Below are 24680 nucleotides of genomic sequence, written 5' to 3' on the forward strand. Positions count from 1 at the left end.
TTGGCCTTGCTTGATATTGATAACGGCTGGAGGGGTCATGTAGGCTAATGTTTTAGTTTGAATTTACAATTATTTATAGTTATTCTATAATAATTATGCGTTGACATTTACCTTTTTCTTAGAATGTACTGTAGAACTTTAGTCTCCTGCTTAAGAATAATTCACCACAAAAGTCAGTTTGTGATCCATATCCTGTTTTAGCCTTTGACACTATCCTAGTGTACTAAGCAGAAGCAAAAGTATGAGTTCCTGTATTTGTGTGTATTGATGTATGTCCTGTCCAAAGAGAATCGCAGGGGAAAACCCTTTTTGTTTAAGTTAAAAACTGTGACAACAGTTTGTACAGGAGTATAATGAAGACCACTGGGACATCCCATTTAAGGCTATATGTGTGACAGTGCTCCTTTTAGATTGTTTTTCCACCATGGTTGCCAGGTTATGCTTTACACTCATAGCTCTGGGGAGACCTGTCTGTTGGCTGGATGATTCTTCCTCGCTCCACCGAAGTGCTCCCCGGGGCAGGATGAGCTAACTGAGACGCAAAGAGGAATGGTGGGAGATCTCCGTCCCAATGAGAGCAGGATCCTAACCAGCTTACGCAACCGATGGCTCTCAATCTATCTCTCACTCCATCTCTCGTTCTGTCTCCCGCTCTTGCTCTTTCTCTCTGTGTCATGGCGCAACCCCCCCCTCTCCCCCCCCCACACACACTCTCATTATATAACAGCATTAGGTTTGCCGGCTGCTCTCAGCTGCACTGGGGAACACCACTATTGACTATTCCCAGGGTCGATAGGGGGTCACTCCATTATAAACAAGGTCACCAAGATAGACAGTGTTGTCACACCCCTGTCCAGACATTGGGTTGTGATGTCAGGAAGAGTGGGATGGGTTTATCATAAGAGGTGCTAACACACATCCTGAATTATAGATGTCAGCACCCTTAGTGAAAATCAGAATGCTTTCAAATGTGGGTGCAATTTACTTTAGGTCAAGAAGAATAAAGATCTTGTCCAAGTGCTCAAAAAGAAGCTCACTTCAAATCAAAACAGACAGATAGAAACATCAATTATAGATGGGGAGGCAAGGCTGACCCTCTTTAATGTATTACTGCCTGCAGTGTTTGAATGTTTGTTTTAGACCACATATGTATGTCTCTGTGTGTAAACTAACACTCAAGCTGTTAGTCTGATGGCTGTGATTTGATTCCAGACGTCTGAGAACAAGTCTACAAATGTGGCCCTCTCTGTGTGCGCTCCTCCCCAGCACCAGCCCCTTTGCTCCGCACAATGAATACGGGTCTTGTGTTCAACTGCCTCCTCATGGCGATCTTGTGATGGGGGAAATCACATTCCCCCTCCGTCTCCTGCCAAGAGTATGTGTGCGTGTGTATGCGTGTTTGAAGGGGGAATCCTGCCACACTGGGAAATAATCCCACAGGAGAGAAGTCATGTGATCAGAGGGGGGAGTGAGGGTATGGGAGGAACTGGAGTCCCTGTTGGCAATACTTGGTGATGTCATGTGATGGGGATAAATGCTTTATTGTAAAGCACTAGTTGACCTAAAGGTGGCTGATGCCGGAAAATCAGAGGTTGGACAGTGGAAACAACACTTAGCACCTTGAAAAAAAAAAAAACAATATCCGGTGCGATATGTTGTCAAGATGGGTCTTTTATATCTTTATTATTCTGTATGTGAATGGGATGGATGGGTTTTAAAGAACAACAGTCCCACCTACAGGGCTAAAGTAAATCTTGACTTTTATACTCATGCAAACAAGACCATTCTAAGATATATTCCATTGAGTATAATGTGTTCTCAAAAAGAAGAAATGATGAAATGATTAATTGTAAAAATATATAAAAAGATAAATCACTTATATTCGCCTGTATTACAAACACAAATGCACTTGTCCAAATGGTAAAAAAATAAAATGCGATATTGTAACATTAACTTTTGTACTTGCGGATTCTAACAAAATACCTAAAAGCATTTTATCTAAGCAAACAAACATTATTGCAAGTGTCCTGATATTCAGAGAAAAACATGAAACGTTATTTGATATATTCCCCATCTTCAATTTCCACATAGTGACATTATAAGGTAGTGTATAGTGCAAAGCCAATTGATACCTGAAATATTAAGAGTGTAAGACAATAGGGTACAATACAAAACCAAGCTTATTGCCTATATAACCATACAATTCCTTCAAGAGGGACACAACCAGGAGACTAGTTGAATTCCCGGTCTGGGAGTATGAGGGGTGCCACTAAGGTCCACAGGTAGAGTGCCAGACCTACCCAGCTGGAGCTGATCTTCACCCACACAGCAGGCATGGTGCTCTGCATGGCCTTGTAGTCTGTTTCTGGCCTGTGGAGTGATAGAGGACAGGGGGGAAATGAGGGTGTGAGTCATCCTCCTAATCGGATCCGTCCTTCACCCTCACTGGTTTCAGAAGACTTATACAGACCCTTCATTAGCTCGAACCACTCAAAGGCTGAACCGTTGACTTCTGATCCTGACATTTCTGCTGTCTTTTCTACATGCACTAATATTCGCTTTGGATCAAGCAGACTACATGAATAAAATGTAAGAGCCGTCATTATTGTAAATCCCAGAGGCTGAATGAATAATAATAATCCAAATCGATTCCATCCCATTGGGATAAGATTGAAGATACACCTACTCCGATGGCACACTTACATGTACCAGTTGGTGAGGGTCATCATGATGTAGAGTGAGGCCAGGCAGAGGCTGAAGTGGAAGAAGGAGTAGCTGTAGGTGACCCCGTCCTCTTCATTGTCCACGGCACGTCTGACCCCGACCTCACCGTTGGCGGCCTCGTAGTCTGCAGCCAATCCCTGGCCCTCCTCTGTCTGCATCAGCTTGTTCACCTGTGTGTTGTTGGACGAACGGATGCTGTGGAGGACAAGCCGAGACGATTGGACAGGTTTTTTTTTTTGGGGGGGGGGGGGTTGCTTTAGCCAAATGTTTACTGTGGGAGGGGGGTTTATACCAGTTGTTTACTGTGAACCAGCTGTTTACGGGGGGTTTCTTACCTGGCATAGAGCGTGCAGAAGAAGAATATGAGCAATCCCACAACGCTCTGGGCGTCCCACCACTGCACGTCCTCTTTGACAGCGGGGGCAGGAGGAGGAGTCGCGTTGGGTCCTCGACTGACCATATCCAGCAGACTGGGGTTACACTGGCGATCTGACAGGAGGAAGGGAGCAAAGGGAAAATATGTTTTGGTAGAGACAATTTATTCTGGAGGGTTGAGGTGGAACAAACTATGCCAATAATGGGATTCCCTGCAACAACAAAAAAGAAAAAGGTGTGTGTGTTTGCAGTCTATTGCGTGCAAAAGTGTCCTTGACCCTGAGACTCCAGTGAATGTGACTCATGGTGTGGTCACCAGAGTGGTGAGTCAGTCAGGAGACTTACTGGGATTGTTAGTCATGGCAGACCAGGTGACATACATGGTGTAGAGGGTGATCATAGAGGCCTGAAGCAGACCTGAACTCGGCTGGGACTCCTGTGAATTACACACTGTTTAACTTCTGGTTTAACATACGTTTAGCTTTGCTCGATGACTGAATGAGCAAGTCACAGATGTATAAAAGTAATTGGTACAGTAGAGAAGGCCTGAGAAGCCTTGGACGTCACCTGGACTTTGGGCAAGATGGCGACGATGGAGACGACAATGCAGAAGATGAGGTTGAGGCTGATGAAGACCTTGTGCTCTGTGCAGTCATCAGGCAGTGTGTAGTACACATAGAACAGTACCATGGCAGCAAAGGCCAGGGCATAGTGCACTATGGTGAATGACAGGAGCGCTGAAGGGGAGATCAAAGGGTATATCATCTGTAAACGCCAGTTAATTGTTGCAGTTGCTTAAGGGTTAAGTCCAAGTAGGGGAAATAAAGAATGTTGACAATGTTGACACCTGCAAACCAGCACTTGGAGTTGCCCTCCTCTGCCTTCTCCAGCCAGGACTGGTTCCAAGTATGAGCAAAGTCTATCAAAAGGATAAGCTGGATGATGATGAAGGCAAAGGAACCCACCACTCCAAACCAGAACCACACTGTAAACGACAGAAAAACTGTTAGTTATTCTGGAGCAAGGTTAGGATGGTCTTGGTTTTGTAGTTGGTTTGTCTGGATGAGTTCGCCTGTACCTGTGTTGAAGATGCCATCTGGAATGAAGAAAGCACCAACAGTAATTCCAACCAGTATGAGGAATTTGAAAAACCAGAATCTGTCAAAACAATTCAACGGATCTTTAGCACATGCAGTGGAAGAAATATGTACAAATAAAATACAAATGTTGATCAAAAAATTGTACACGTGCACTACATCGTCTCCCCAGCAGAGGGCCCCATTGCCTCCCTGGAGGAACACAGGGTTACGTACCCGTTCTGGATGGAGGCTCGAGGGTCCTTGCTGCTGCGCACGCGGATCATGATGACAGAGAAGAGGAAGAAGAAACAAGCCATCGCGAAGCACATGCGGTAAACAGACTTGTAACCCACGATGATGTCACAGTTCACCTTGCCTTCTACCCCAGGTATGAAAGTGCCAGCCCCATCCACACAGAACCCTGGAATCTGACACAGGTCAGGGGACATTGTGAGAACAAGGGGACAGATATGTGACATCTAAATACATGGAGGTCAACACAATCACCTATTACAATATGAGCAGGCGCACACAAGCATGTATGGTTGCACGCGTATACAGAAACACACAACACGTACACACACACACACACAACACTTACACACAAACACACACACAAACTGCTCTCTCACTCATGGTGGTGCTGCAACAGTGTTAAACAGTGAAACACCTTCTTGAGCTGGGCCTCCATGCCTGGTAGGATCATGATGACAGAGACCAGCGTTCCGAGCAGCAGCAGGAAGGAGAAGGCGAGCCGGGACACCACAGAGTTGTACGTGGAAGGACAGCATCCTGACAGGAGACAGGGCGCCGAGCCACACAAACAAGATGCCTGCAGATAGGAAGAGAGGCAGCCTCGGAATTAGGACAGTACACACAATGACTCACATTTTGGCAAATCTGAGGGAAATGGCTCGGGGATGGGAGGGGGGCAAATCTGTGTAATGCATGCATGGTTTGCACTGTAGATGGGGGGGGGGGGGGGACACACACACTGTGGAACTACTGTCATGACAACCACCCATTTCGTCCTACGCTTGATTCCATTGGGTGGAGCACAAATAGCTGATTATTTTGACAGTAATCAGGCCAGCTAGCCACTCATTTAGAAGTAATCATGTCACCCTTCCTCGTGATGTGTTTACATCGAGTGGATGAGCTCGCATTGGGGCTGTCAATAGAAGGTTGCATCTTCTTGTTCTCTGGTGATGCAGACAGACTGCTAAGGGAGGTGTGCCAATAAAAACAGTAGGATGTAATTGTGGTCCAGCCAGTCATCCTTCACTAATCATGTTCTGTATTGCTCCAGCACTAAGCATTGGAGCAGTAGTTACAAGCATTGAAGGATATAAACAATGTGTAGCAGAGGCTGCTTGGAACCCACATATTGCCAAGTGGGCCTACTGGATCCTTGACTTAAACTACTACTTACTAGCTAGAAAACTGAAAGCCTATTGATTTGTGAGTCTGTGACTTCTTAAAGATAATGTATTGTGCCCTATTCAAGATTGCCTCTGCATCTTATCTCTGTTTGCACAAACTGAACTCATTAACAGGACTTGTGACATTACTTCTTATAAAGCTTTGTTTAAGTGAGAGAAAGCTGCTTTTCACTGACTATTTGTTGTGATACGACAGTGATCTACTACACCCCTCTCAAAAATGTATCATGGAGAGTCTTAAATAAAATAAAAAACATGCTGGCACAGGTTTTAATGTAACACATTAAACGTAAAGCGTGTTGAAGTAAAGAGTGTGGAAGTAGACTAGACTATTAGAATAATCTGGTGTATATTTGAGATTTTTTGACAAGTTTGAAAAGGTTATTACGATCTCCGAGGATTAAACTCTGTTCATAGATTATCGATTTTGTTTTGTTTTAAATGTAATTGAAAAAGTAAAGGCTGTGGAGGTACACCAGACATTTGCCGGGTTTCCCAGATTCGTTAAGAAGCTCTAAACTCTTAGAGCGTCTTAAGAACGAATGTCGAATATGAAACTTCACCTCGCTATTTGGCCGCTAAAGCGCTAACTTCATATGCATTGCAATAAAGTATGCCCAAACCGATTTTCAAAATCTATTTTCTGTCACTTTTGTAATAATCTGAATATACTTTACGTCTATGTACCATACAAGAAAAAGTCAATCTGTGCTTGTTTATCTAGCTACGTGCGCCACACGGAAGCAGCGAAAGAACTCCAAACAACGACTTTACGGAAGTTTAATAATTAATAGACTACTTACACAGCTAGCAAGTGAACACAATGCCATACACGCTCCCATTTTACTTTAAACAAAAGTACTTGTCCAGAAAAATAAAAGTGAAAAAGGGGAATAGTGACAATAAGTTTCAGCCTCGGCTCAGTAGCCAGCGATGAAACCAGTGAAGTCAACAGGGCGTTTCTTAGCATCAGGGAATTGGGGCGGGATTACTTTTTTTTCGGTAACTCAAGACAAAGGATTGGTTCACAGATATTGAACTCCAAACTCTTGAGTATTCCTCTTGTTGCTCTTGTTGGTTAGTGGTAACTGATTCAAACTGTTGTATCTGCTGCGAAACATTCTATTTTAGTTCATCTTATTTTTATTTTAACTGTTGCTTGCTGTAGAAAAAGCAAGCAACAGTAAAAATAAAAATAAGATTAACTAAAATAGAATGTTTCGCAGCAGATACAACAGCTTGAATCAGTTACCACTAACCAACAAGAGCAACAAGTCTCTAAACAAGAGTCATTGTGATCCTTGAGGAAACTAGCATTGGGTTCAGCAAACCATTCCTAAGTAGCCTACCGTTGTACTCCCGGAACAAGTGCGTCTTGAGCCTTTTCTTGAAGGTGGAGAGACAGTCTGTGTCTCTGATGAAGGTGGGGAGTTGATTCCACCACTGGGGGGCCAGACAGGAGAAGAGCTTGTGTTGGGACCGGGCGGTCTTGGGCGGTGGGACCACCAGGCGGTTATCTGAAGAAGACCGTAGGTGTCGGGCGGGGTTGTAAGGCTGCAGGAGAGACTTGATGTAGTCGGGTGCAGTCCCGTTCACTGCTCGGAAGGTCAGTACCAGGGTCTTGAATCTGATGCGGGCCGTGATGGGTAGCCATAATATGTTATGAATGATTTGCTAGTTACAAATCTGGATATAATCAATATTTTCACTTTTGCAATGGATCGTGTAATCTATTTTTGATGTTTTCTAGGGCAACAGCATTCCAATGGACTATATTGGAATATAGCCTCTCTCTCTCCCTCTATATTTTACCCCAACATCGCCAACATAAATTGAAGTAGCCTACTCTGAACTGTTAAGCCGGCTTCAGGACTAGACAACAGCCAGAGTGCACCAGACCTGGGTCAGCAAGGCATGAATAGATAATCAGATCTTCAAAATGCATCTGCAGTCATTTTACAGATTGAAGTGATACTTCCCACTGCCCACTTTCATGCTGTTCAGACGCCACTTGTTAAGCTTTATGATATGACTGAAATCTACTCATTTGATGAAAGGAAGTGTGGGAGACACGATTGGCTGTAGAGAATGTGGTCATATGACATGATGTTGCTGATTGCAGACCTATACCGTTTTTTGTTTACGAATTATAAATGAGTAAATGTAACAACAGTGTTGCTTTATGCACATGCACATACATTTAACAGTGTAAATAACAGTAAAAAAAAACAAATACATGTAATAGTGTTTCTTTATAGGTTCATTACTGTTTTACATGCGGTAACTGTTTTACATGCTGTTGTCCAACTGACACTGATCTACAAAAAAGATATCCCACTTTGGATGATTTGTTATAATAATTCACCTGTTACATGACAGTTCAATTCAGGATAAAACCTATAGATTTGGACGCTGGATGGTTCCTGAAACACAATGCTATTGGACAAAACCGCGTTCGTACCATATTAGGGGAAAATACATTACCAGGTTTTATTCATTGTTTGACTATTGGGTGTATATTTGCTTTAAAACATTTTTTTTACAGTTTTATACATATAAAAAAAATAAGAAACACAATCACGAATACAATTCTATATTTTGTCATTTTAAGGGGCTTCTATTATTCGTACTCCCCTAACTACAAGAATCTTGGTATTGCCCTCTCAATTGTGCTGTGAGAGCACATTGAACGAGCTGGAATAGAAGAGCTTGAAACCCGTCTCCTGCCACTACAACAGACCAATGTCTGCAACAATTAGTCCGTACGGGAAAAACGATTTTCATATAACGAGAAAGCTTTATTTTGCAGCATAATATCGTATCTTACATTGGACAGGATGGTGGCTGGGTAGTTACAACTTTTTGGGATTTTGATTTTGACACGCGCACTGATCCTGTTGGTGAGTGCTCTACAAGTGTACTATTATAATGTTGTTGTATTCATACAGTATCAATATGTTATGAAGGTTATGAGAAGTCGTGCTTTTTACATATTGGCATTGTGAAAACATATTTACTAAGCTAATAGGTCACTAATGGTCAGGAACGTATCCAAGAGGTCTTGTCATTCACTGAACCTGACAGTCGTTGGAGGAACTCCGAGCCTACAGCTGCTGTAGCCTAAACTGAATGATGTCGTGCAAATATTGGCTGGATTTTATGTTGATAGCCAAGGCCCCAACATAATTACAGGGAGGTTACCTGTAACCTTACTTCACTATACTGGTAAAGTTAACTGGTAAAACGTCATTTTTTCCCAACTGTCATTTATAAATGATTTAAAAAAATGGCCCATTGGAGCTACATGCAAACTTGGAAAGCTATTGGAACTAAATAAATCCATGGTATCCAATCACTACGCTCAATTGTTAACACAAAAAGTAAATCATTAATTTACAGTTGGTCATTTATTGACTTCTTCATAGTTCAAAAGCCATGCTTCCAAAACGTTCTAGAACCAAAAAAAGACATTCATTAACTCCCATATTACAATTCTGCTTCTTGATTTGTTTGTCACATGCACCCAGGAGGTGTGCCTGTGCCACGAGCCGGGTTTAACAGCTACACTTCATTGTCAATCCTAAACAATTCATCACCATAACCTCCCTTTTCCACTTAACTTGAATGCAGGGTTGTATGTTTGTGTGTGTGTGTGTGTGTGTGTAGTGTGTGTGTGTGACAACTATTTGTATGACCTCAAGGTTTTGGTGCCCTGCCATTCATACTGTATATCTGTCACATATGGCTGCAGACAATCCCTCACTGGTGGGTGTTGAGTCAGTCCCCTTCTGTCATCTCTGTCACATGTCCTGGTCATTCTGCCCCAGACAGTTGCAGATCACCCTGACCGCCCCTTGATGTGGCTTTCCTCCCCCTGGCCTGGCATGACTCATCCAGAGGGAACTCTCCATGTGCGTTCATCACAAGGATCCTCTTGCATCTGTTTTCTGCCTAGGAATGGTTTATAAAGACAAGTTGCTGTTGTTGTTGTTGTTGTTGTCTAATATACAGACATTAAACGGCGTGTGAAAGGTTTGGAGGGTAAAAACTAATATCTGGAATAAAATGGCAGTTGGTCATTAGCATAAATGTGCTCTTTACTATACTTTAGGAAAATCAGTTTTACATTGAATTAGAACTTTGACTAGGCACCACTGGAAGCTGAATTTGAATTAATTTTTCCTGTCGACCAGTGACCTATGAGAATGGCATCTGATCTAGTGCTTGGCTGAAACTAGCAGTAGCCTTTACCGTGACCTATGCCTCAGAATGGATGATTTCATTTCCAGGCCACGACACGTGTCAGTCAGGAATTTCAGAACAAGAGTATGTCAGCCAATGATATGGGTTTTTGGTTTTACAACAACAAAACAAACAGCACCACCATAAAACCACATATGCACACATTGACTCTAATAAATGCACTGAAACCAGTGTATAAACTGGGTCAGATCAGCACACACAGACAAACACACACACACATACACTTTGAACAACCCTGTGTTAAAAGACGTGCAGCCCAGAGGATGAGTGACTCGAGGAGAGTTTCTCCTCTAAGGATGATTTGGCTGTGTTAAACGTCCATGACCCCAACCCCACCTTCTATTCCCCTGCCACCCCCATCTCTCCCAGCGGCAGCAGCAGGGATGATGGGTACAGTTAGCAGCTGTAACTCAATATGCTGGCACTTACAGCACACCCCTGCGATTACTCCCTATGTGGAATTCCAAATGAGGACCTCTGACCTGTCTTGACGCGACATGCTGGTGCTCTCTCAATGTCAGACTCCTCCTGCTGAAGCCTTGTCTCCTGCCCAACAGAAACACGGACCAGATGGAAGGCCACCCTGGAGACGAGTAAAAAAAAAAAATCACAGAGCCTTCCATCCACAGATCAATGGCCCAGCCTCTAAGTGAATCAAGGCAGACAATGCATGCATCTGCTTTTGTTCCACTGCCAAATTATTATGCATAATACATCCTGACCCATCCAGTGAGTGTGACATGTAAAATCCTTGAAATGGTTCGTCAGACATTGAGCAAGTCTCATTCAAAAGCGCACCGTTCGCAGTCTCGATCTGTAAGAAGGGTCTAGCTCCATGACTGGTTCAATTGCACCTCTTCTGCAACCATTAATTAAGCCTTCCATAAACAGTCCCTCTCAAGGCCCACACCAAAACACAACAATGCGCTTCATGTTCCCTGTGATGATTGCAGAGGGGGGGACTGGTTTGAGTGTGCACCCTTTAGACAAGACATGGCTGCCCTTTTGTATCTATGCCACTGCCCCTTTTGCCAGTGTTGTTGTGAGAGAGAGCTGAAGGCTCATGGGTAGCGACTGGGCAGTGTGCGGAGAGCCACGTGCAGGCGCAGCGGGCCACGGAGCCTCTCTGTTTACGTGGCTGTTGAGAACGGGCGAGGGGGCAGTGGGGGCTTGTAGCCTCTCCTACAAACAGAGGCTCAGGGCTAAAATATTGATGTTTTGGTTTTGGCAAACCGCACAGACTTTCTTCCCAGTGTCACAAGGGGGGTGGGACTCGGAACATCACGTTCAGTCCTCTCTCTCTCTCTCTATCTCTCTCTCTCTCTATCTCTCTCTCTCGTTCCCTCTTGTCTGCGTTATTACAGTGACTCATCCCTTCCCTGTCTCGTGCCCTCTCATTGATGATGTCCTCTAAACCTGCTCTAATCAGCCGTTGTCAGACTCGGTGTTTCAGGACGGTGTTTGAACTTAAACCCCGGTGGACTTGAGTCTGAGATTTTGTACCCAGCTAAATTGTGATCCCACATGAGTGGCATGCAGTAGGAGTCCTCGCCAACTGCTGATAGAAACAGTAACCTACATGCCAGCCAGGCAGCAAAGAACTCTGTAAGTACATTAATTGGTCTGAATGGCTTTGTTGCTGTGTTGTGTTTGACCCCTTTGAAGGAGCTCGCAATTTATCTCACATTTGGCGAAGAGGAAGGTATTTTGCTCCCACACACTTCTGTTGTCCTCTGAAAATACCTTGATCAGTCCTGTTTTTGGTGGTATATTGTTTGTATTCCTTTTTACTTCCTCCTCTGTCGGACCTTGGACCTATTTGTGATGATTTAGTGGTGCTTAGCTCTCAAATGCTTTCCATACTGACGTCAAAGATTAGATAAGGGATCCCATAAGGAAGACAACTTGAGACCTCATCGGCAGGAGTGTTTGAATGGTGTTGTGTTGAATGCTGTGCAAAGAGAGGCCCTGTCGAAGCAACAGATTTTCCTCCGGTCGTTCGAAACTTTTGCCGGTTGTTTCTAGAACAGAAGTCAAAAGACACACAAGCGTTTCTGAAGCTTCTCTTAGCCAGCAGGCTCTTCCTAGAAGCCCCCGTGTAGCCTGAAGCACACAAACTCAAACAGAGCTTGATTTAGCTTTCAGGGCTCACTAAGTAGAAGAGCTAAATGAAAGGTTGGTTGATGCCTGTGAGTCTGTGTGCCTGGGTTATAAAACATGAAAGACGCCAAGCATGCTTTGTAAATAGCTAGGGATCAGTGGATATGGGAAAAGATCAGCCAGGCTGTGGGCAAGATCTAACAAAAGGGCGGGATCAAGTTGTCTCACCGGATCAGTCGACCTCCCTGCTTCTCCTCCTCCTTTCTACCACTCAGTCTCTCCTACACCTGTTCCTATAGATTCCGCAAGCTGCTGACCAGAATCATGCTTCCCCCCCCCACAGACTAAAAATAGACATTCTGAAGTCCTGAAAGAAAGGAAGGCCGTTTGGACACAGGGTATTAAGACATGCTGTCTCTGTGTGTCTCCCTCGCCCATCCTATAGGCCACCCCTGATCACAGCGGTGCTGTTACCATGGCAGCAGCATGTTAAGCTTCATGATAAGGAAGAGTAGAGAAAAAGGAGAGAGGGATACAGATGGAGAGAGAAGTACAGGAAGTAATCGTAGGCATGAGGAATTATAAATAGAGGCAGAGTAATCCCAGCCATCATTTATTCAAGAAAAACGTACTTTGTCCTCTCCGTAGACATCATTTCCTGCTTAGTCCCGTGTGAGGGTGTCTTCACAAAGTGGGTCACATCCAGTGTAAGGTTCTGACCTCATCCATGAGATAAACCTGCTCATTTAGGGATGACACTCTCTATTCTGTAAAAGGGTAGAACACAGTCACCCAGTACAATGAGCGGGTCACTCAACGACCTCTGTCACGGATGCTACAGAGCAATTTCGATGGAACTCTGCGCAATGTGTCCTTGGGCCAGCAGCAGAGAGTATGAAAGTGAGAAAGGTACAGAAAGTGAAGTATGACAGCTGAAGTGAGAGGAGCCGGAATGGCTGTCATCATGAGGCGATATGCCATGGCTGAAAATATCCCTTTTTCCCACACCTCTTTGAGGAGGTGAGGCAGTGAACCCCCCAACCCCCCCCCCCCCCCCAGTTTAATTTACACGTTGCCGTGGAGCCCCATTTTGTAATAAAAAAAAAAGTCCTGAACTCCTGCTTTTTTTCCCCTCACACTCCTTGTGTTACACTGATGAGAAACAGGCAGGAGACCAGTCTCAGGCCCTGGTGAGATATATCCATGGGAGTTGTCTGCCTGACTGGTTATCTGTCTGTCTGCCTGTCTGTCTGCCTGACTGACTGACCTGCTGCTAGCAGAGTGCCTAGAGAAGAAGCAGCAATGAAGGTTATATTTCCCTGTCCATGGTGCTGAAATAAGAGCAGAGCTCGTCCCTAAACAGGGCATTGCACTTACATATACATTTCAATTTGCACAAATCACGTAGCGTTCTAGCTTTTAGACTGAAAGACCCTTGTGAGTCTCTCTTGTATCTCAGAGAGCTTAGGAACTCACAGCCTTCAGAGTTCATTTCTGGATGCATTTGTGTTTCAAAGGACCCATGAAGTGTTTTTTAGCTGGAGAAATCGTGTACATTTTCAGATGGATATTGAATGCATATAAAATGTCCTGATGAGTTGAGAACTGTATTTGCACATGGATCGGAAGAAAGATTCATAAATCGTAACAATTATTTATAGATTTTTTGCTAAGTCGCCAACTGGATGGAATGTGGTTCAAACACATATCCTTTAGCGGTCAATTAAAGAGGGGAACGCATTTGGAACTAACACAGGTAGTAGTTTACTCCATTAATAATAACCTTCTTTAATGACAGGGTGGTCCGGAGTCTAAGAGATCCTTCTATGCCGGTTCAACCTTGTGGTCTTACAATATCAATCAGTAAACATCCCCCATACTACTAGAGCTTGCCTCCATGAACACTTTCCTTTCTTCTTTGTTTTTCATCGTCTGGCTTTATAGTGTCTAATACAACCTGCTCCAGAATCTGACGGAACTTCCTTTGAAATTATATAGGTCACAAATTCTATACAGGATTATCTCAGTTAAGCTCTTAGTGGATTATCACCTGTTCAACTGCACTACTTTCATTACTCTCTTTCGAAAGTCTTCTCAAGTTGACCTCAATCAAACAAACCAAACAATAATATATATATATATATATATATATATATATACTCAACTGTTTTTGAGCCCAGATGTCGACACACTTCAGATGGGGGAGGTAGCTCAACTTATATCCTGGGTGCTTGTGTGTGGGAGGCAGAGCAAACTGGGTTCAGTTTGGTCCTCCTTTTGTCCTTTGGTGGTCTCCTGTCTGCCGCCAACGTGCCTGCCACTCGCAAACCGGCTCATGCTAACCATAGTGTGTCTTCTCTGCCTCAACGGCTGACACAAAAGGGGCACTCTGGCATGCTTTTGCGGAGCAAAAGCTGCAAGGACAGGGAAGAACGCCGTGCCCTGGCTGCAGACCTGCACTGTCACCAGGAAGAAGGCGTTAGGGTGAAGGACCATGGGCAATCTTATCTCCAGCACCCACCCCCCCCCACACACACACACTGGATGGCCTTGTAAACTCACTCCTATTTTTCTTCTACAGTTAAACTGCAGCCATTGGATTATCTGTCCTGTGGAATAACGCACACGAAAAGCCTGAAAGAACAGACTTCTCATCAAGCTCATTGAATGTAAAACTGGAGAGTCTTAGAATGGCGTGTGCTATTATAGTTGTCCTACAGAAATGGGGCTGAACTAGTCAAAAGAGGCGAAATGGAGAGTGAAGAGGCTGGCAAGACAAACAAGCAGTGAATGAGTGGGAGTGTTTTATAGGTTGAGAAGCAGAGAGAAAGAGAGAAAGAGAGTGAGAGAGAGAGAGAGAGAGAGAGAGAGAGAGAGAGAGAGAGAGAGAGAGAGAGAGAGAGAGTGAGAGAGAGAGAGAGAGATAGAGAATGGGAAAGTGTTGCAAGCAGAGCCCCAATTATCGACGCAAGACTAGCTGGCATACACTCCCCTCTGTGCCCACGCAAGTCCATACAGAAACGCCATGTCATTATGTTTCCACTGTTTATGGCCATCATCCTGCAGTTGCAGAGATTGATGAGCACCAGTCACGCTGTGACCCATAATATGGTGGAGAAAAGTGTGTTCATATGTAATACCACAGCAGGGTGCTTGTGAAGCCATGTTCAAATTGGGACGCCACACAACTTGTGTTGGATAACAATAAAATAACCCTTAAGGGCAAGACTAGTGCTGAAGGCAAACAGATGGCCAACCTGTGGCCCCCACTCTTGATGTCTTGAGTGTTTGTTCGCGTGTGTGTGTGTGTTTGTGTGTGTGTGTGTGAGAGTGTGTGCACATGTTTCAGCCTTTCAATATGTATAAAGAAGATGGAGAAAAAAACTACAAAATGGAATGCAGATTGATACTTCGTAACATGTTCGGGTTCATTTATGTCAACAACCAAGAAAAGCAGCAGAAAGAAAGATTTCCAGAATGCTTTGGACTCTTGCATTTGCTGAGCCAGAGGTGTTTTTTCATCTGTTGCCATAGAAACAGCAGCTCACTCTGTGTGTGTGTGTGTGCGTGTGCGCGTGTGTGCGTGTGTGTGATTGCAAAGAAATGTGTACTGTGATTGGTGCTGCTATATGTGTATATGTCCACTTGAAGAATGTGTTGGTGTCTTTCCTAAATACTAGTCTTTGTTGGCATGGTTTTCATGATTTACAGATTGTATGCATGTGTACATGTGTTGGCATGTGCATGTGTATATATAGTGTATGTGTGTGACAGGGGATATAATTCAGACTGTCACTTGTGTAGCCTTGAGCATGACCAAACTGCTGGTGCTCATGAAAACACATCCACTACAGTGACCAACTGGGATATTCCAGATTAAACCAGAAACCTCATTGAGAGTATTTTGATGATGTAGAATTAAAAAATAACTGAACAGGTCAGTTAAAACCCCAATGTGAGAAATTGTTCATTGGGGACATTAGGAATAAACCATTGTCAAGATAAAGCTACTCACAATTCTATACAAATATGTGTTGTTACTGTAGATGTTAGTGCTAGTTGTCGATCCTTGAAACAAAGTAAATGTTGTTTGCAGCAGTACAAAGCCACATGTTTTTGAAGAAAGCTCTCCCCCCAGTGGGCAAAAATGATACAAAAATGTCTTTCTCTTGTTCGTCTGTCTCTCTCTGTCTCTCCGTCTCTCTCTGTCTCCTCTCTCTGTTCTTCTGTCTCTTTCTCTCTGTCTCTCTCTCTGTATCTCTGTATCTGTGTCTTTCTCTCTGTGTGTGTTCCCCTGACTGCTACCACAGGCAGTAGTGATAGGTCCCTGAGATGACGGAGGTGGAGCCTGTGTTGGACTTTGCATCGTCAGGTCGCTCGGGGAGGAGGAACGCCCTCCCAGACATCCTGGGCTCTCCAGCCGGCGTCAACCCCACCGACCTGCCCCTCAAACTGGCCGAGCTGGCTCTCACAGGTGAGCCCGCTCAGACTGGCATCGTCTTACAGGGCTCTCTCTCCTGTCACTGTAAACACACCACTGAGGAGGATTTCTCTACCAGGGTACAATAATGTTGTTCTTTCTCAGTAGATCGGTGGTATGGTAAGGGAGTGATTATTTGGTCTATTTTTGTTTAGTCACAACTTGTTTTCTTCTGGAGGCATGTTTAGCATTTGAGAAAGATTCAAAAGAAACACTTTGATTGGGTTTTGTCAGCTTTTGTAACATGCCAAAACACAAAAGGGAATCATATGATGAATATACAATGACCATCTTGAATTTTTCGTGAGCTATAAGCACAATAGTAAACTGTGTGAGTGTTAATTTGCTAATCATATACCACACATAAAGTTACATTGTGAAGCATGATGGATACCTGTGTCCTGTCCATGTCCTGTGTGTGTGTGTATCAGATGGTTCAGGAGGGGCCCAGTCTCCCACCTCAGAGGAAGGTCAGGCCCCTGCAGAGAGCTTGGAGGGGACAGAGGGATCTTAAGGGCCCTGGGCCTCACCTCACCTCACCGGAGGCCTGCAGAGATACCTGGAGAGGAGGGATGGAGGGAGCAAGAGAAGAGGATCTGTGAAAGAGCGATGGTCCGACGGGTCTGTGGAGAGACCGGCTGTGTGCACAACAGCTGAGCTTCTTAGGAGGGATGAGGACCCCTATATCTCAACAGACACAGAGTGGAAGTGTGTGTGTGTGTGTGTGTGTGTGTGTCAGTGAGTGTGTGTGCGTGTGGAACCGCTCACTCTACACACTCCTGTATTGAAACTAAGAGACATTTGCAGAACATATACTGTACAATACAATTTTTCTATGACTTCACTTATAATCAGTCATGAAGATCGTAAGTGCAAATATAAAATGAATTTGCTTGCATTTCCTGCAGATATATACAGTATCTATCTATCTATCTATCTATCTATCTAGTATCACTGATTTTATACACCTTGTGATGGGAGGGAAGGTTTCCCACAGTGGCCTACTGGTTTTTGGCTTTCTGACGTGGAAATGGTAACTTGTAAATGTATTTGTATAAGGAAAATGGACTGTGTTTTAACAGAGGCAGGATTCCTCTTAGACGTTGGTGTGTGACAGTCATGTTTTTTAACTAGCTGGGACTTGGATTTGAGGTGTGAAATGGGCATGTGGTATGTTTTTTAATTAGCATTTTTTACACAGTGTTAGAATGAGTTTGAATGCTAATAACCAGATCAGCTGATGGCCTTGGTGGAGATTGGTTAGGATATTCCCTGAGTTGTTCATAATACAAACCAGTTTTTGTCACAGTAGCCTGGCACTAAAGGTAATGGGTAGGACAAATCCTAATGTCAAAACATTCCTTAAATGGCATTTCACTGCCAACCACTTACCACCACATTAAATATAATAAGAAAACTTAAGATGATAATAAGCTCTGCTCGAGGCTCTTTGAAAGGCTTTCCCAGACATTTCCTCTGAAAATGTGCCTAGTTGCAATCGACAAAAGATTGCATTGCACTCTATTTCTGAAATACTGTTATCCAGTATCGGGCTATTGACACTTCTTTGTAGTCTTTTGTAGGTAAGTCATTAAACATCCCAGCTGTTCAAACTGTAGAGGGGCTTATCACTTTGTCCTGTCACGATCCAGTGTGGCTTCTGAGAGCACACTGTAGGGCATGTGCCGGCCTCGCCACCCACCCAGTCACAGCGAGCGGGCCACGGAGCTTAGCTGCACACGTGCCACCCCGTTGGCAGCATATGCCTGACGACGACTGGGCGCCAGAGCAAGCGTGGCGTCACACCTCCACTAAACACCAAACGGTTTGACAGAGGGCCGACTGTGGAAGAAGATGGCGGCCTGCCTTGCCTTCTGCCACTCAGCAGACTGCGAGGGGACCAGCCTGTTTGCACTCATCAACACGTTTCATGGAGCCTGTGACACAGCATCAGATAAGCAGGATTGTTGGGAGGACTGTTATGGTGTAAACACAGGCCACCATCACCATATAGAACCCAGAGAGACAGCCATAGATAACCCTCAACTCATTCCAGTTGTACATATTGTCATGCAGTTACACTAAACTCACTCACTTGCATACATGTCGATGAGCATATTATTATTGTCTCTATTTTAATCTGTTTGGGCTGTATGTATATTTGTATGGTTTTGTCTATCAAATGCACATAGGGTAGGCTTATGTCCATCAGGTTCTCTACTGGTCCTCTATTGTAATAAACTGTTCTCGATGATGACTATGAAACTGTTCTTATGATAATATCTCCAGGTAAACTTATTCAAAAGACTGTCCCTAATCTCTCAGTGGTACGTGCAGTATATATTTTACTCAGCCTAATTTGACATGTTATTTATTTGGGTTAAACAGGCAAATGGCATAATAAATCCATAAGACAAGTCTCTCCTGTGTCTGGTGTGATGAAACCGAAGTATCACGTGCACCTCAAAAGCACACGCTTGTCCTTGTCACAGCGGTGGTGCTTTACCAGCAACAGGACGGTGTCGGGGGATTGCTGCCATGTAACTGGTCAACACATTATCAGAACATCTGAGATTTTAAGTCCTGTGTTGTACACCCTAACCTACAAGATTACAATTTGGGCTTGTATTCATAGAAATGTCATTGATGTATCATAGACATCATCATGTCAAAATGTATACAGTACCCTGTTGTTTTATGAGGCATGTCCTCTTGTATAACACCAGGTGGAGACATTTACTCATAAACCAATACCAAGACGTCATAGTCCTGTTGTGAAAACCTCTTTGTTATGTCTGGGCACAAAGAGAATCTGTCTGGAATGCAGATTGAACAGGATCTATGACAGATCCACTGCTCTGTCATGACCCACATCTTTGTAGTCTCGAACCCTTGACCCGAGCATCTAATAAACAAAACTCTTATCAAATATTCTATTCAAACCTCACAGTTTTTGCCACACACCCAGTTTTGTAAGTGATGGAACGCAGGTCTCCATTTTAGCTGAGAATTGTTGTTCTATGCAAGTTGGGTCTGTCTGTCTGTCTGTCTCTGTCTGGAGTAGCATGCACATCTGTCTGTCTGTCTGTCGGTCTGTTTGCCTTACTCTCATCATTCCATATCATCTCATCAGGATGTCCTATAATCCTAACATTACTCTGCTTTGACACGTCACATCACAATGCGTGATTCTAATATATTGATGGAATTGTTGTAAGGGAAGGAATGTGTTTTTCAAAGATTCCCCTAATGACTTCCTCCTCTTGTCTACACTGTCCCACCATCTCACACCTCCATGGTGGGTCCCTGACCGTGACGGTTGCTACGTAACTTGTTGCTAGGGTAACCTACCCCTGAGAGAAGCCTTATACTGTGTCTCATATTCCATCAAGTTTTTATGAGAGAGTGCTGTGTCACAGAAAGCCATGCTGTCGGTGCATACAGGACAATACAGGGATTCTTAGATGACGTGATACTTTAGAAGTTAGACACAGTTGGGGGAGAGGAGGGGTGCCAACATATGGCTTGATTCATTGTAGATGTAAGGGTTAAATTTGTCAACAACTGCCATTCAGCAAACACAGCTCCAAATCTCAGTTTACAACAAAAGGGAATTACAGCATTGGGTTTTTGTTCCGGTCTGAAAATGACAAGCAGAACACTTGTAATGTGTAATATCCAGCTACTGTACATTCAACAAAGCCAGACAAGTAAAGCTCCATTAATTCAACCAGAAAAGGTCAGCACCAACAGGCTGTACATAGATTCCTTAACACCAGTCGGTAGTCTGCCCAGTAATTGCCCGGTTGAAATGGACTTTAGCTCTGTTACAAACTCATTCCAGTATCAATCGAAGCAAAGTCAATGAACACCCTCCCTCCTTCCAGCCCCATGCTGAGCATCCTCCTCTGCTGTTTCACCTCTCATGACCACGACACTGCTGGCGGGTCTGTCTTCTACAATGAACTAGCCACTACAGACTGAGAGGGAGAGAGAGTAGCGAGGGGGAGAGACATAGACAGATTGGAAGAGGATGCAGAGACTGATAGGCCGACAGGCAGACAACGGAACAGATGGAGAAAAGAGAAAGAGAGGGAAAGAATAGAGTGGTGAAGTTAGAGAGGCTGGCACTGGGGCCATGGAGACATGGGTCAAATAGAGTGTCTGGCTGATGGGCAGGCGGGCAGCATAGAGCAGCCTTCACATGCAGCTCAACGTGCTGCCATAAGAGAGAGAGAGAGAGAGATAGAGAGAGAGAGAGAGACAGAGAGAGACAGAGAGAGACAGAGAGAGACAGAGAGAGAGAGAGAGAGAGAGAGAGAGAGAGAGAGAGAGAGAGAGAGAGAGAGAGAGAGAGAGAGAGAGAGAGAGAGAGAGAGAGAGAGAGAGAGAGAGAGAGAGAGAGGAGGGGGGGGAATGAGATGAGAGACGGGGATGGGGAAAGAGGGAAGGGAAAGAGCATAAGTGAAGGGAATGAAACAAAGAGCAAGGCAGATGGTAAGAGTACAGAGGAGTACACTAGTTGAGCACGGGTTGGAAATTCATGGCATACTAGACTGTGAAGCAGATGTGATCCACTGTTGTTAATCCGGGGCCAGATCAACTCTAACTTGAGAGGGGAGCTCAAACCCCTGTTGAGTACGCCAAACATGTTGTTTTTCAGAGTGTTGGCCCTCTATTCAGAAGAGAGGACTGTGACCAAAACATTTCTCTCAACTGACCCTTAATCCTCTCTTTCCCCAAAGATGTCTGGAAGGTACCACTGTGACATGACAAGAGGGGTGTAGGCAAATTATAACAGGAGATTGCATGTAAATTCGATTAGTGCTGGACCTGCCCGTGTGAACGGTTCAGCGTCAGCGAGGGAAGTGTTCTTTATTATCCACAATGGTGTAAAAAAAATCTGTCCTTCTGGTGAAGTCCCTTCCCCCTTCCTCCTCCCTAAGATTGGAGTCCAGCTTGTCAGTGACTTCATCCTTTGTCCTGAGCCAGATCACAAGGCTGTGAACACACCAGGCATCCTTGTTCTTAACACTGTAATTGAGCTACTGTGATCCAGATGTTACTGTTGCTATACATTTGAGCAATTGAAATGGTGTTGTTGCACTGCAGTATCATTGCAGTATTATAATACACTGTCGTCTTATTTTTGTTCACAGCTTCTGTTAGTTGCGGTGTAGTTACTTTGCAGTGTAGTTAGTAAGTGCAGACTATTCTTTGACTCGTGTATTCTGATCTTTGATCTTCTACTCCACTTTCCGCGTCCTACTTCTACATCACTTTGGATTAATGAATAAATTGTGAATGTAAACACAAGCCCCGGACCAGCTGCATCAGCCATGTGCCAACGGGGCGGAGACTGGCAGCGTCAGCTCAGCATCACCCACTGGGATGAAATATCTCTCTGCCCAGAAGCCCTCTTTTAGACAGCCTCAGCATGATATCACTCTGTCACACTCAGTTCAGAATGAGCTTGACTCATTTTTACACAAACCTTTAACAGCGGATACAGTCCATGCATGTTCTTATTTTGTTTCTAAAGTGCACTGATTGTAGACATATGACTGCCAGGACTGCCAAATTTGAAAAATACACCTGCATGATTCACTGATTATTCAAATCCATAGTTAATCTAAATTGAGAACATTACAGAGCTCAAGGTTGACTGACACTATTAGCACAGAGCTAATGTTCATAGATGGGATTAGGATAATCCAGAACAGTCCTTGTACACAGCTCAACATTGCTGAATTTCCTGCTGCATTTCCTGTGTACAGAGATATGGAGAGGACATGGTGTCTGCTGGGTGTGGCAGGGAGGGCAGTGATGCCATCAGATACCAGGATTACATATCGTGTGGATGCCAGACGGCAGATATCTAGCTGGTTTTAGTATTAAATTGGATGTTGTAACATTTATTTCAGATTAGCACCCAGATTGAGATTACTAGTCAATGTTACGGTAATACACAAACTAGGGGTTGTTTTTGACCCAGTCAAAAACGGCTCCTGCTTTGTGAGCTGTATTGTTTGAAGATATTCATCTAGGCCAGTCAACCCATGGTGAGTGGATAACGATGAAGAAAAGATTATATCTGCAGTCCAGTTACAATCATTATCTATGAATGGTTATCTATCCCTCTCTTCTCTCCCAATACTACTGTGGTGGCTTTTCTGCCACCAACTCCTCCGCTCCTCTCCCTCCCTCTCTTCCTTCTCTCTTTGTTTGTCTGTCCCTGCCCTGACATCATGGCCCCAGGGGTACCCAAGGACGGTAACAAGCCCTGATTCAGCAACAGTCTTATGCCCCACCCCCATACCCAAACATTTAGTTGTCGCTGTCTGTTCTGTAAATCTTGCAAATCTGTAAACAATTCTCTCTCTGTATTTGTCATTCTCGCTCTCCCCTTGTTCATCAATGCCCCCCTGCCCCCTTACATTATCTCTGATTCACACTCGTATGTGCCCACCTACTCTCTCTTCCACCACCACTTCATTGATATACCATGAAGTATATCAATATAATTCTAAACAAAGACACAGTGTGACACATACTCCTATTTCCTATGTGTGTTTCAAGATACTTCCTCAAAATGTTAACAGGGGTAAAGGCAATATGACTGTATTATCTGTGAAATATATATAGACATATGTATGCTCTACATAAAGATTTACAGTTGGAAACATTTACAAATCCAACTACACAGTTTCACAGTTGTAGACCCAAGTTTTTGCCTCCATAGTAAATATTTTTGCTTTCACAGGCTTGAAAATGCTTTTGAGTCTGAGCAGGTTTTATAGCCCCAAAACACATTCATTATTAGTGCTAGCTCATTGAAATATTCATATCCTCATTTAAGATATTAGCGAAGTTATCAATGTTTTACTCTTGGCTTTATCTCTAAAGATCAGAGGCCATACCATAGGGACACACTACAGTCCAGGAACCGCCCCCTCTCAGTGGAGAAACACTGCAGTGTTATCTTAACCCCACAAAGACAGACCAGCCTGTAGCTGAGAAAGGAATTCCATCTGTTGTTCCTCATTAGGCGCCTAGCCTGTTATCTGTCTGACACTGAGGAGGAGTCAAGGTTCAAGGGGAGGAGTCGATTCAGGGAGGATGGGGAACACAGGACCACCCAAAGGAACATCAACAAGGACATGCCCTGAACCTGAAGGTGTGAGGGAGGCAGGGTGAGGAGTGAGGGAGGGTAAGGGGTGATACAGGGCACGGAGGGAGAGAGGGTGAGGTGGGTTTGAGAGATATGAGGATTGAGGGACAGTGTGAGCTGTGAAAGAGAGGGATGCAATATAAAAAGTGATTGAGAGGGTGACAGCAACCGTAGCATCAATCAGGTATTACCACAAATGTGTAATATTGAATGGGCCACTCTCTCTTTTTTCAATTTCATTCAATTATTGGAAAAATGCATGGCATTTCCTCAGAATACTTTACTATCAGGAGAAGTAGTCGAGTCTGTAATTTGTCTAAATTTAGCTCCAAACCTTGATGGAAATAGACCACAGTATTTGTGTTTGTGTTTACCGAAACTTGCAGATTGCTCACACACACACAGATGCACTCACACACATATACACAAACATAACGCACAGACACACACACAGTTAGTAGGACTCAGGGAGGGGGTTGGGAGGTAGAAACCACTTCTCAACAGCCTGCAGCCTCCTATGGAGGAGAGTGGGTTATTATGTAACGGTGGATTACATAAAACACAACATTTAGTGTCTCTATTGATTTACATACAATTGATAATTTAAATGTATAAAGCCAAGGGGCGAAATCATGATTTTACCTACAGTAAGGATGTTTCAGTAACTGTTACATGCATAGATCAATTAATCATTTCACTGGATGAGAGTATCACATATGTTCTTTTAGTGTCAATTTCTCATTTAGTCAATACCTGAAATGTATCTCTATAAATGTCATCTAAGTATATCGATGTCATGTGATGGTTATGAATAACAAATGTTCCCACACTGCCTGCACATGGCTCATCCCCTTTTCCTGTTCTCTCTCAATTTTCTTTCTCTCTCACAGCCAAGCATGATGTCCTATCCTTGTCGTAACAAGACAAACCAACGACAGCACAGCCTCCTAGGACTACCTCATGCCCGGTCCTGAGAGGCTCCTCAGTGAACAATCTCCCAGCCTCTGAGGACGGGGGATCAAACAGCTCATGCTGTGTTTGTGAGG

General features: G+C 44.0%; 2 protein-coding genes across 2 annotated transcripts; one reads left to right on the plus strand and one right to left on the minus strand.

Moving 5' to 3' along the window:
• Nucleotides 1-1651: 1651 nt before the first annotated feature.
• serinc2 (serine incorporator 2) lies at nucleotides 1652-6579 on the minus strand. The gene is made up of 10 exons (XM_084696890.1): nucleotides 6424-6579; nucleotides 4849-5010; nucleotides 4413-4606; nucleotides 4178-4257; nucleotides 3947-4084; nucleotides 3667-3836; nucleotides 3445-3535; nucleotides 3060-3213; nucleotides 2704-2919; nucleotides 1652-2370 (listed from the first exon to the last, which is right to left on the minus strand). Exons 1-10 carry the CDS (start codon nucleotides 6460-6462, stop codon nucleotides 2232-2234), a joined length of 1383 nt encoding a protein of 460 aa, XP_084553016.1. The 5' UTR covers nucleotides 6463-6579; the 3' UTR covers nucleotides 1652-2231.
• Nucleotides 6580-16311: 9732 nt separating this feature from the next.
• Nucleotides 16312-18902, plus strand: LOC146295242 (cAMP-dependent protein kinase inhibitor alpha-like). Its single transcript, XM_084695958.1, has 2 exons — nucleotides 16312-16457; nucleotides 16895-18902. The coding sequence occupies exons 1-2, from the start codon at nucleotides 16316-16318 to the stop codon at nucleotides 16975-16977; spliced, it is 225 nt and encodes a 74-aa protein (XP_084552084.1). The 5' UTR covers nucleotides 16312-16315; the 3' UTR covers nucleotides 16978-18902.
• Nucleotides 18903-24680: the final 5778 nt, after the last annotated feature.

Source organism: Hypomesus nipponensis, chromosome 4, assembly GCF_054491055.1.
Source record: "Hypomesus nipponensis isolate SF chromosome 4, ASM5449105v1, whole genome shotgun sequence".
NCBI classification, from domain to species: Eukaryota; Metazoa; Chordata; class Actinopteri; order Osmeriformes; family Osmeridae; genus Hypomesus; species Hypomesus nipponensis.